The sequence below is a fragment of the Styela clava genome, chromosome 7, assembly GCF_964204865.1.
Source record: "Styela clava chromosome 7, kaStyClav1.hap1.2, whole genome shotgun sequence".
Lineage (NCBI taxonomy): Eukaryota > Metazoa > Chordata > Ascidiacea > Stolidobranchia > Styelidae > Styela > Styela clava.
Window position 1 is genome coordinate 1,229,517 of NC_135256.1, and position 13,508 is coordinate 1,243,024.

At 35.5% G+C, this 13,508-nt stretch overlaps 1 protein-coding gene across 2 annotated transcripts in view; it reads left to right on the top strand.

Annotated features, from left to right (window-relative positions):
• Positions 1-375: 375 nt before the first annotated feature.
• Positions 376-13,508, top strand: part of LOC120327806 (uncharacterized) — a 65,981-nt gene continuing 52,848 nt past the window's right edge. Inside the window, exons 1-5 of one of the 2 annotated variants that reach the window (XM_078114602.1) lie at positions 376-465; positions 965-1,183; positions 1,757-1,873; positions 7,463-7,549; positions 9,982-10,125. In XM_078114602.1, the coding sequence (XP_077970728.1) occupies positions 973-1,183; positions 1,757-1,873; positions 7,463-7,549; positions 9,982-10,125 (559 nt within the window). In that variant the 5' untranslated portion in view covers positions 376-465; positions 965-972. Of the gene's footprint in view, positions 466-964; positions 1,184-1,756; positions 1,874-6,863; positions 7,036-7,462; positions 7,550-9,981; positions 10,126-13,508 lie in introns of those variants that run through there. The other variant, XM_078114603.1, reaches the window with a different exon arrangement.

Sequence of the window (13,508 nt, forward strand, 5' to 3'; positions counted from 1 at the left end):
GCGATGCGGAATACCACTAATTTGCCTTATGACAACCTAAAATGCATTGCCAAGGTGCTTACACGAGATTTAAATTTTTGTTTTTTTTTGGAATGTTTTCCCTATACTTTACAATCTACCCCGCTGATGTTCTATATTAATACTAAACAGTGAAACGCTTATAAAAATGTTTTGTTGATGGAAACCATAGGTAGATTTTACGAATTTATGATGACACGAATCCCATGAGATATTCGATAAAACTTGAGATTACAAACTCCAACACTTGCATTATGTATCCTGATGTACCCAATGTTATAAATTCTTTGTGATTCAGTTGTTCAATGTCGAAAACCTCTTTGTCATTGATCCTGTCGTAAATTCCACTTTGTCATTCTCAGTTTCAACCATAAACATAAAAATCAACCTGAGGTAAATCATTTGAAACACTTCAATTGTTGGAGTTTCATTTCATCGCAATTGATGGTGAGTTTACTACATTCGAGACTTGTTTGATTTACTTACTGAACATTTTTTTATTGAAAACTGTAGGATATGAATTCTATATTTATCCCGGGGAGAGGAAAGCCTTAAAAAGGCGTAATCATCCATCGAAGCACGGCTTCTCGTGCGTCACAGTTCATGTCCGGTATTAGAACAGATAGGTTCAAGTCGGATATGGGTATACAGATTAATTATATGGCGAGACCCACAACACATCAAAATCACGTGGTAGAATATGATCTAGTCGCCTTATCGACTTTCATCCAAGAATAAATATGAAATATCTATATTTATTATATTCTTGTCCTTACCGGTGCTGATTTCCATTTGTTAAAAAGGTTTTTATTTCAATACCCCTGTTACCACAGTTTTATGGTTTTAGTCTAATAATATCCCAAGCGTATCATTTCTTTTATTATTTCACATATTTTTTTTTATTTTGTATGATATGTCTGACGAACCCGAATCTAATGTCTTAAAGGTTTGAAAATGGAGCAGGAGATCGGGCCAGCTGTGTCGGTGTCAGAGACAAACATAACTCATTCCGATGTGCAAGACTTGAGCGTGAATAACGCTGCAGAAGTTTCCGTGACAGCAGAACGTTCAGATATTGCACATGTAGACGAAGCATCTGTGATAGCAGAACAGGCGACTGTGACAGCTAGAGATACCGTCATTTCTGCGGAACAATGCCACAACGGTAAGATAATTTATTCTGAAATATTGTTTCAACTCATTGTTTTCCCAAATTTTTTTTGTTGCGCCCCCTCGTACGACTTTTTGACTAACAAGCGCCTCCCTGACTAAAAGTAGAAATAAATTTATTCTCTATTTATTATTAGTCTAATGAGATGTGCGAGCCGGGTGAACGGCTTCTTTTTAGTCAGAAATAGTGTTACCGGTATGTATTTTTGACTTTGTTAAATGCGATTCCTCTCGCCATCTAGAAGTGCGTTCAGGGCTGTGAAATGCAGAAAAAACTTATCACTCGAACCCGCAAGTGAGGATATTTCAATTTTGTTCATTTAACACGCTGGAAACCTTCGTTTTAAATCCACAAATTTAAATTTACATTCATGTGAAATCACAAAGTAGAACTTATCTATCTTCTTAGTTTACATCAAACAATGTATGTTGTATAAGCAATATTATATCAATAGGCAATGATATCAGACTTCATTTAATTTTTTTTAATTAACTTGGTTTTCCATTTTTAACTCACAAGACAGTGCTTCTAATTAATACCTAATTGACATATGTGACTATATTGCAGCGAGTAACGAGACAAGTTTGCAAGCTGAGGAGGTTTCTATTTCCACTGAGCAAGCAAACGTTACGTCAGGGGAGGCAATTATCTCTGCAAATGTACTTCAACAAACCAACATTAATGGTAAATGGTTTTTATACCTTTTGTCAAACTTACTTTGATTTTGGCCTACAAGTCGCATTCTTGTGTTAGAGGTCTTAACTTACTAACCCTGACCAATTTTGGTATTTAGTTAAATTTTTAAGCACCCTAACCTACTGAGAAAAACCCTCTCTTCCAATATTTGGTTAAATATTTAACCACCCTAAGTTAGAGTTGACCAAAACGAATCGAAAAATCGTTTTTTTCTAATATCAAAGTATTCGAAACTTTTTTGGCAAATAATTTGAATAATGATAGTTAGAAGTATGAACGCTTTACCAGGAAAATTTACTGTGGCACAGAATTTTCAAATCCTTGGCCGATGACTTGGATGCGTCGAATTATGGAAAAATAAAAATATTAATATTCTAAAATATCACAGTGATTACAGTTGTCCTATAGTTAATAATTGTATGCAAATTCCTTCATACACCAAGATAGGATTCTGTTACTTGATTTTATTTTGAATGTATTCGATATTTCATATTCGAAAATATTAAATTCGAATGTATTCGAAACAGTGAACTATTCGGTATTGGCCATTCGTTTATTTTTTTTACCCAGGTTCAATGCTATCAAATACGATCACAAATATAACTAAAAGGGCATTCATTTTATAGGTGACTATGGTATGGTTCGGCCGAAACTATACCATAGTCACCTGAGGTTGATCTGTTTCATTATCCATCATAAAATTACAGCCCTGTCGCACTTGACCTCTTTCCTTATTGCTTTGATTCTCGAGCGGGTCAAATTTAATAAATTACAAGGATTGCAAAAATGAAAAGCAATTCTAAATTTGGTTTCTCCTATTTGGGAAGAAACTCCTCGTTTAGGAAACACTGGTCTAAAATATTGTACACTCATGTTTAAACTAGTTTTACTGAGTGACTCAGAACTTCATCTATTGCAGAAAAGTTAACTAAAGTAATCTTATCCTGTACAAGTTTTTTGCCTAATTATTGATTAGTCGGCAAATAAATATTTATTCGGTAAATTTCTAGGGTATTAAATATAAAATGCACTAGCCATAGATTATAGCAACGTTCAGGGCTGTGGATTTGGATTCATGGTTTTGAATGAATGTTTCTACCGAGCCTTAGTTAGTAATCCGTAGTTTATTTGTCCAGCATACTTGGATACGCAGTGGGCACACACAAAGTATTAGAACCATCAAAAAATTGAAAAAGGTCGGATTGCAAAAACTTATTTTGCAACTTTTATCAAAGAAATCTGTTCTTTAATTTTTAGAAACCATCATAACCGGGGCTGCGGTTCAAGATATGAGCATAGAAAGTGCCAAAGATGTTTCGGTGATCTCCGAACATACAGAAATAGCGTCGCAAAAGACAACTGTCAAAACAGTAGAAGCAAATGTTTCGGCAATCAAAGCTCACATCTCGGCAGAGACTTTGCAACAAACCAACATAACTGGTATGATTGTTTAAAAGCTTTCTATATATTTTACATAAATGGGTTCAAAACCAGTGATTCTCCACATTTTTTCTGATATATTCCTTCTATTATTAAGTACTTCTTCGTACTTCTTCCCTATTCTTGAAAACATTCAAATTTTCAAATGAAATTAGGCTTTGAATGTGGTATTATACGTGGAGAAATACTGTAATTAGATTATTACCAAAGTAATCAAAAACTATCTGAATACAAAGTAACATTTCTGTTTTTCCTCTATGTGAAAAAACTTCTTAGTTGCGAAATGCTGACCTAATATATCGTGCTTTCATATTTCAAGGAGATTTCATGATCAGATCAAAACTTTTAGTTTGCAGTAAAATTAACTAGAGTGATCCGGTCCCTTAGAAGTATTCTAATCATCATTTATTAGTCGGCAAGTTAATTTTTATTCGTCGAACTTATAAAGAAATACAAAAAATAAATTCTACTGATATTAGATAACACCAAATAATGGGACTATTTGTACACTCCGCCATCCTTGGTCATAATAGGACGATAATAGTTAATTTCGGGCTATTTTACGTTTATGTTTATGTTGTGAAATATTCCTGCACTAACTAAAATCATTTTAGGCATCCAACTATAATCCATGCTTGATCCGAGTGTTTTTAACCACGGGGACGTCATCATATTTATTTTATGTATAATTTCTATTTTACTACAAGGTCTAATTTATTTGTATGAGTATTTCAAAGCTCAAAAATAAACAAAGAATCTGTTGTTATTTACGCGAAGTATTTTGAACGCGCGAGCAACGTTCTCCGGCACATAATAAACAAACAAAGATACCAGACAGCACGCGCTCAAATAATCTTCGATAAAACAAATACGACGTCAATTCAAAAGCCCACTCTTGTATTTTTTGATGGTGACGTAAAGCTCGTACCGACACATATCGATCACGTGTTGACCAGAGCGTTGAAAGTGAGAAACTTTTCTCAAAAATTTTTGAAATTTCTTTCTTCCTACCGGCGTATGGTTGGACGCGTTTGCGCTACGTAATTTGGGCGGGTTTTAGTGGGAAGCGGCGAAAATAGGCTTTTAAAGAGATATTGGGAAATGTACTAGCGTGTTTGGGTAACTATCTACGTCATATTATAAAAGGGGTATAAGAAGTCGATCCGGACCAGCGCAAAAAGCGGATTAATGTTGTAATGAGATTTTATGATTAGATCAGATCTTTTATCTTGCACTAAAATTAACTAGAGTGATCCGGTCCCTTAGAAGTATTCTATTCATCATTTATTAGTCGGCAAGTTAATTTTTATTCGTCGAACTTATAAAGAAATACAAAAAATAATTTCTACTGACATTAGATAACACCGAATAAAGGAACTTTGGGTGTGGATTCGGGGCCATGATTCTGAGCCATCTAAAGTAATCTATTATTTATTTTTAGAAACCAGCATTACCAGGGCTGCTGTTCTAAGGTTCTAAGGGTTCTAAGGTTCTAAACCAGTGTTTCCCAACCCGAGTCCGCGGTCTCAAATGAGTCCGCGGGGCGTTTGAATGAGTCCGCTACGAGTCAGAAATTCAGCCACTTTGCGATTTACGTTAGAATTTACACAAAACATAAAAAGCAAGTTCAGTAACATAACATTAATCGAGTCAATAATTACTGGTTACTGAGTATATCTGGGCATATATTCGAACATTCAACTATTAGAATAGCAATTTACTACTCGAAAATTTGGTAACAGTTGACGCGATAGGTCACTTGCGCTTAATCAGACGATTGGATTTCACGGTGACCTTGCATTTAAACCCATGTGTATATCCGCGGGTTCAATCTATATGCGGGTGCTAAAAGCAATGGGTTAGGGTTAAATACCTAATAAAAGTGGTGTTTCTCGCGCGTTCTCACAAAGAGAAACAATTTTTTTCCTGGTCGGTGTCAATGGTGGCAACCCAAATTTCCTAAATTGAAAAGCGGCAATACAAATTACTAAAAATAAAACGAAGAACACCATAAGTTTTGTTTTATGATGGTCCGCAACCGATTAAAAACGCATTTTCGACTTTGCAAAACGCAAAATTTTGGATGCTACCGTACCAGGGCATTTTCCCTTAGGATTCTTTTTTTACTTTCTCCACATTGGTACGTGCAGTACTGCCGTAGGTGTTGTACGAACAGCTCAGATTTGACAAATTCACAAAAATACGAATCATAACAAAATATAATCGGGCACTTTACCACGAATTTTAGTGTTCACGGATTGTCATCATATTTTCTGAGTAGTATTGCTTTCATTCCGTCAACACAGACGCAGATTTAAATGATCCCAATAAAATTAATAATAAACCATGGCGATGAATATGTATTTTTGATTTACTAATATAATTTAAATATATTTTTAATAAGTACTAAATCACTTTCCAAATTACTTTCTAAAAATTTATAGCAGATAGTAGGATCTTTCTAACGGTTATATCTATTATAACAAATTCGAAAGATCGTAAAAAATATGTATCAAAACTAAGTATATATAATCGGGTAATATATTCTCACATTAGTATGTTCACAGATTGACATTGAATTTTTTGTATTTTAGAGAAGTAATGCTTTCATATTGTCGTAATTCGACGCAACCGCGAATTATCATGAACACAATTAAGTTAAAATAGGAATACATCTTAATTTCTCGTCGTTGTCATGGATTGAATATTGTGCGACAGAAAAGGCCATTGTTGAAATTCGTTAAAATTCTGTTGTGTTCGGTTTTATTGCCTGTTCACACGGAGTATACGGTTGCAGTAAACGCACCCTGAGTCCGCAAAGGATTTCGCCGGTGAGAAATTAGTCCGCGACCAAAAAAGGTTGGAAAACGCTGTTCTAAACCATTGATTCGCCACCTTTTTTGATATATTTTTATTTTGTCTATTACTTTTTCCTATTCATGGAAACTCCCACATTTGACAAAAATGAAGCATGCGCTTTGAATATTACATGGTTTGAATAGTTGAAAATTGATGAAAAAATATGCACGTATTGCAATAACCATAGAAATAAAACAATATTGGTAAAATTGCATTAATCTTCTATTTGGGAAGAAACTCCTCGTTTAGGAAACACTGGTCTAAAACATTGTACACTCATGTTTAAACTAGTTTTATTGAGTGAATCAGAACTTCTTCTATTTCTGGAAAATTAACAAAATTAATCTTATTCCGTGGAAGTTTTCTTGTTTAATTATTGATTAGTCGGCAAATAAATTTTTATTTCTCGAATTTCTTCGGTATTAAATATAAAATGTATTAGCAATAAATTATAGCAACAATCAAGGCTGTGGATTCGGACTTATGGTTTGAAATGAATGTTTCTACCGGGCCTCAGTTAGTAATCAGTAGTTTATTTCTCCCGCTTGCTTGGATACGCACTAGACATAATCATAGTAATAGAACCATGGAAAAAATGAAAAACGTTGGATTGCAAAAAGTGATTTTGTATCTTTTATTAAAGAAATCTATTCTTTAATTTTCAGAAACCAGCATTACCGGGGCTGCGGTTCAAGATATGAGCATAGAAAGTGCGAAAGATGTTTCGGTGATCTCTGAACATACAGAAATAGCGTCGAAAAAGATAACTGTTCAAGCAGTGGAGGCAAATGTGTCGGCAACCGAAGCTCATATCTCTGCAGAGACTTTGCAACAAACCAACATCATAACTGGTAGGAATCTTCAAAGTTTTCTATATGTTTTCAAAAGAAGAATGTAGACAAACATTTACTCTGATTTTGCAATGGAAATCAAATTTGTCGTGAACAAGGACATTAAATTCAATCTTAAATTTGGTATTCAGTAAATGTTCATGACAAAAGCATATATCTAGGTATTCAACCAAGCTTTCGCCCAATAGCGCTCATATCCACAGCTGTCTGAAAATGGTTAGTCAAATGTAACTGACAACGTCACAGCTATCTTTTACTTTTCAGAGCAATTTATTTAAAATGACTGAGACAGTTGCTAAAGATAGAATCAATCTCAACTCCAAGGCCATTGTTCATGAATTTCATACACCCTTTGACAATATGTCAAATGTAATAACTCAAGATATTAGTTCAATGTATTGAATAAATATAAAACTTACTTTTCTAGAAACCAACATAGCCGATGCTGTTGTTGGGGAGATGAAGGCAGAAAACATTCATGTCGAAAATATAGTTGTGCAATACGTTCTATCCGGTATGTTAGATTCATTTATTTCATAAGGTCTGAATCATTTATTCTACAAATTTTGTGTAGTATTATGCTGTCATTGGTATAGTACAGAGGTCGGCAACCTCTGGCACGCATGCTACAATTGGAGAACAAGAGAATTTATCATGGCACGCCAAGTGATTTGAGGCAGATTCAGATATTTATTTTGTAGTGCGACAAATATTCTACATTTGAACAAAGAATAACCCTTCGACAAATTCATTGAAAAAACATGCAATCTTTAACTGCAATCGACGAAAGGCCGAAATCGATAAGCGAAATTAGTGGAGTTAAGCGTGTGCGGTGCAGTGTTGCCACATTCCGCTACTTTCGGAAAAGCAATGAATAGATTAGAGGCCAAAATTTATGCGGTACAGCGTTGCCAGATTTGGCTACCTTTGAAAACGCTTCGCTAATTAAAACTACTCGTTTTACTACCTGTGTTTTTTTATACTAATTTTTGATTTCTTTTTGCCCTTTAATAAAAACCGTGAAATATTGGATATTATTTTTTCGAATCATACTTTGAGGCAATTCTTACATATCTTTGCTAAAATCGTCGATTGTTTTTGTCATCGCGATATGTTAATTAGACCGTAAACACATTTAAGTTTGTGTTTATTCTCCCTGAATCACAAAAATTATTTCACAACAACCATAATATTGACTTTCTCTTTGCACTCAGAATTGTGAATTTGCTGAGAGTTACTATACACTCATCGGCGGTGAGATGCCTAAGTCAAATAAAGAAGTGAATCGGTGACGCAAATTTTTTGATTTAGAAGCACATTAAAAAATACACCAAAAAAAAAACGTAAACAATTTGTTGTACGTCTGCGTGAGATTAAAAACGCTTCTCTGGGCATTGTGAATTGCAAAAATTCTTGTGTCTATGGAACACATAGAATTGAGTGGCGTTGAGAATCATAACGTCACTAGAATCGCAACACAGTTAATTGTGCGTGGATTTTGGATTTTTTATGTATTACTTTAAATTTCCGTCGGAAATATTCATGCTAATATTATATGATACATACTATAAGGTTGGAAACGCGGCTTCTCCCCGAGTGGTGGTGATATATAAAATAATTAATTAAACTTTCTTCAATCCATTTTTATTGTACTAAAATAAACTTTACTCTGTGAGATTTTATATCAGACCTAGGGATTTTTCTAACGGTTTTATGTAAAAAATATTCTGAGTTGCAGCATTTCTATAGAGCGGAGTCATTGTTGCAAGTACAGCTCAGATTTGTCAAATTGGCAAAAATACGGATCAGAACTATATATAACCTGGAAGTTTGCCACACCTTTTCAAGACACATGAATTGCCATGGTATTTTAGGGTAGTGAGGCATGTATTTTGTCGACGCAACCGCAGGTTAAATTGAAGACAAGTAAATTATAATAAAGCGAGACATTTGAAATATGCCCGTATCGGTCATTGATTGATTACTTTGCACACCAAAAAATAATTATTATTCGTCGAAAAAGTCGTTCCGAGGAGATTTCGAGGCAATAAATATATATTTTTGATTTACTAATATATATACTCTGTATGTATTTAATTGAACTATACCGAATTTTATTACAGATCTTAAGATTTTTCTAACGGCAATAACGAATACGCAAGATCACAAAAATGTATCGAAACTAAATACAACTAGGCATGTTTATCTTATATTTTTACGTTAATAACAAACTGAGCGATATTTTACACAAGGAACGTTTATATCTTGTCGAAAGAAGACGCAACCGCGAGTTACGCTGGACACAATTATATCAATTATAGTTGATATAGTTGAATATGGGAACCAAACATATAAAAAGGTTGGCACGCGAAAGTGCTCATTGTTCCTAAAATGGCACACTGAGTGCAAAAGGTTGCCAACCGCTGGTATAGTATATAGATGGGCTGTGTAACCTGCGGTCGAATGGGCGCACAAGGGAAAATTTCGCGAAGCATTGACAATTTTGAATGGTCTGTGAAACGAGATTTAATTTAGTTTAATCTGGTACGTGTGAGTAATTCCAATCTATCTGCGTTGCAAAACCTACACCTGGTCCAGTTAATTTATCAATGCATATGACGTAACAATGTACTAACAGCTAGATTGTGTGAAACGAACAACATATGTCATAAGATCAATACCCAATATTTTTGTGCATTCAACTACTACTACTATGTTATGTATCAAGTCCAATGCTTCTGAAAACAAATACCTGGCTAACTAATCGCAAACCTGAAATGGGCTGGTAATCAGACAAAAAGCTGTGGTTTGCCATACGATCAATCCGTCTTATCAGCTTTCCCCTCCCCCAGTACAATCCTGTGAAATTTCGAAACAGAAATAGTGAAGTTCCAATTTTAGAAAATATATTAATCAATATTAAATGTTTGTTCATATTTTTTGTAGGACAAGCTGAGGCATCAGCCGACTCCTTACCGCCATCAACATCGGGATGGATCCGTCAGGCACAGCAGACCCCAGTTCGGTCAATGGCAGCAGCAGATGATGCCGGGCAGGCAGTAACCGTTCGGGAAGATAAAAAGATTTCAGGTGATTTAGAGCAGTGGTTCCCAACCTTTCTACCTTGGCGGACCGGTAAAATTAAATAAAATGTACTCGCGCAATCACTATGCTATGCTCGTCGGGCAATCACTATGCTTTTAGAAAAAAAATACACTTAAAAACATTTCACTTGAGGACTATCAAACTAAAAAATGAAAACTATCAAATAATGTGCCGGCCAAAAATTGAAATTGGTGAAACTTAAAGTAATAACAACCCATTATGCGTAAAAAAGGCACACATCTCACATAAAGAACATGTACATACCAAATCATGTACAAACACGATTAACTCCGGTGAGAATTTTGCTTCTGTTTCGTTTCCAATACAGGATTGCGAACGAGGCACCAAAAAAAGCATTTGCAACACGTAGCTATGCAACGGGTCACAGTCAATTTAGTTGCTTTGTTTTAATAAAAGCTAGAAGTAACTAGTTAAAAATTCGGACAACTGTTTGATTGCTCGATTACTCAGCGATGGGTATTCATTCTCAAGAGAGCTCAAGAATGAATTGTGACAGTGATTCTTTTATAAATCTGAACTGTAAAGTAGAGTTTTTATCGGGTCCATCATATTTATCACTCTGCAGTTGATCGACGCCCCAAACAAAATGAAATTATATCACAATGATAAAGTTGTTGCTACCTTGGCACTGTAAATTTGACAATACAACTCAGTCCAAAGTCAATACATCGATTAATACAGATTAACAAAACCACACACTAATAATGAGCATGCTGCCCAAACAGAAAACAACCACAATAGAAAATTATTCACGCCTGAGCGAACATGATAAATGAAGCAAAACGAAAGTGAAAGAATGCAGTGCTTGAAATGAATAAAGCAGAACAGTAACAAATTCACTGTGTTTTATTTTAAGTTTAGGAAAGACGTAATTGTCCGAGGGTAAGCGTTTGAACTAGTCGTTCAGGAGATTCCCCCTTTTTTGGTAAGAACATCAGCCTATTGTTTTTTCGATTCGACCCAGCTTATGCTGTTGATTTCTTTGTTTTAAATCATCTCCTTCAGCATCCCTATTTCAACTCGTAAGCGTTTGTTGGAAACATTTTTACTGGATCGGAGTGCTTCACATAGTGATCGATTGTCGGTTATGACATCGAGTTGTAGGCTTTTGAGTTTTCCAAAATATATCTCCGCAAACATATCTTTGATAAAAACAGCATTGTCAACTGCGTCTGACAATGACAGTGTTTCCGCTGTGAGAGTACTTTTGGCAACGCGACGAATACTCTTGGACTGCCAGCTTAGCAGAGAGCATTCATTATTTTCTCCAACCAAGAACACCAAATTGCCACCTTGGCTTCCACCATCTCTCAGGTTACCATAAGCAGCATCAGCGAAGACGACAATCTTTAATAATTCATCATTTCCTGAATTTTTTGTATTTCAATGATAATTGCTGGTTTTTCAGTCTTCTTATTATCTTGTTTATATAGAGCACATCTTTTTTCTTTCCATCTTTAAGGTTAGAAGCAAGCTGACAAACATCATAGCTCACGTCAGGACGTGTCTGATTGCTTGCCCAAAGAAGACGGCCAATATTCGCTCTTAAAATATCTATTTGAGAAGACGAAAGAAACTCTGCATCATCTGAGGTCACTTTTATGGTCTCAAGGTTTTTTACATACAATTCTTGATTGATCAATATTTCATCGGCTGATTGTTGTATGTCTAGTCCCAAATATTTGAATGCCTCGTTTTTCTCCGAGCTAATTAGAAATGTTGACCTCAGTTTCGAAATCAAATTGTTCTCAAAATACTCTGTGCCAGACCACAGAATATCATCAACATGAATCCCAACTATTCCTTGTAATTCCCCATTGCAGTATACATAGAATACTGCTGAATCAGATGCTGATACTTTTGCTCCTTGGTCAACGAGAAACTTCTTTATTCGATTGTACTATTTGAGTGATGCATCACTTAATCCATAAACACATTTGTTTAGTTTCCATAGCTTGGTAGTTCCAGCCTCTTTGGGAGGCTTTAAAAATATTTCTCTATCCGCACAATTTCCCTGTTAAGAAAGCTGTTTTAATGTCAATCGTTTGAAGCTTCCATTTCTTTTGTGCGACAATGGCAATAAGAACCCTGAGTGAATCTTTTGAACAGGTGGGCGATTCTTTAGCAATATCGTCAGTTTGGAAGACCGGCTCGTATTCTGAGTGACAACGGCGGAGAATTTGATTCTGAAGTGTTCAAAGATATGTGTGAAAATTTTAATATAACATTCACGACGACAGCTGCATACTCACCGTGGTCTAATGGACTCTGCGAGCGACACAATAGGACATTGACTGAAACATTGATGAAGATTAAGGCAGCTGAGAAATGTGATATGGAAACTGCACTTGCTTGGGCTGTTAGCGCAAAAAACTCACTTGTGAATAACAATGGCTTCAGCCCTAACCAGCTCGTGTTTGGAAGGAATCCGACTTTGCCATCAGTTACTCATGATGACCCACCTGCCTTGGAAGGTGAATCTATAAGTCTCACTGTAGCCAATAATATAGTTGCAATGCAAGCTGCCAGAAAAGCAGTTATTGAATCAGAATCTTCCGAAAAAATAAGAAGAGCATTACGAACACAAACCCGACAGACTCGGGATGAATTCTTCACGGGAGAAGAGGTTTATTATAAGAGAGAGGATCAAAAACGTTGGAAGGGCCCTGTAAAAGTAATTGGGCAAGATGGACCGGTTATTTTTATACGACATGCGGACAGCTAATCAGAGCACATTTATGCAGAGTCCAGCATGCCAACCGTTATCTTCAGGATTTTCCTCAGACAAAGGAGGTTTGCATTCCAACAGATTCTAATGATGGAATTGACGCTTCGTCTAATGGTAATGATCATATAGAAGATGAGGAACAGTCTGTTCCAGAAATTTCAAATGAAAGCAATGATTCTGAAAATATGGATAATGACCAAAGTGCAATTGGCAATCCAGTTCAAGCAGCAACTGGCGGCAGACGTAATCTCAACTTGACTAAAGGCAAAATTGTCTCTTTTACATTAGCTGGTGAAGACTATGAAGCCAAATTCCTTAGTCGTGCAGGTAAATCAACCGGGAAATATGGGAAAAGCTACAATGTTGAATATTGTAATCCAGAAAGTTTTAGAGGAAAATCTGGGTACGTAGATTTTGATAAAGTGGAAAATCTGAACGAGAAGGAAATGGATGAAAACACTCATGAAGATGTGTTGGTCTTGGAAAATGTTGACTTTCTAGAAGCAAAGAAGTCAGAGTTGAGAAGCTGGAGACAAAATAAGGTCTACAATGAAGTCGAAAATGTTGGTCAACCAACAATTTCCGTACGATGGGTGTGTTCAATGAAAGATACTGAAGA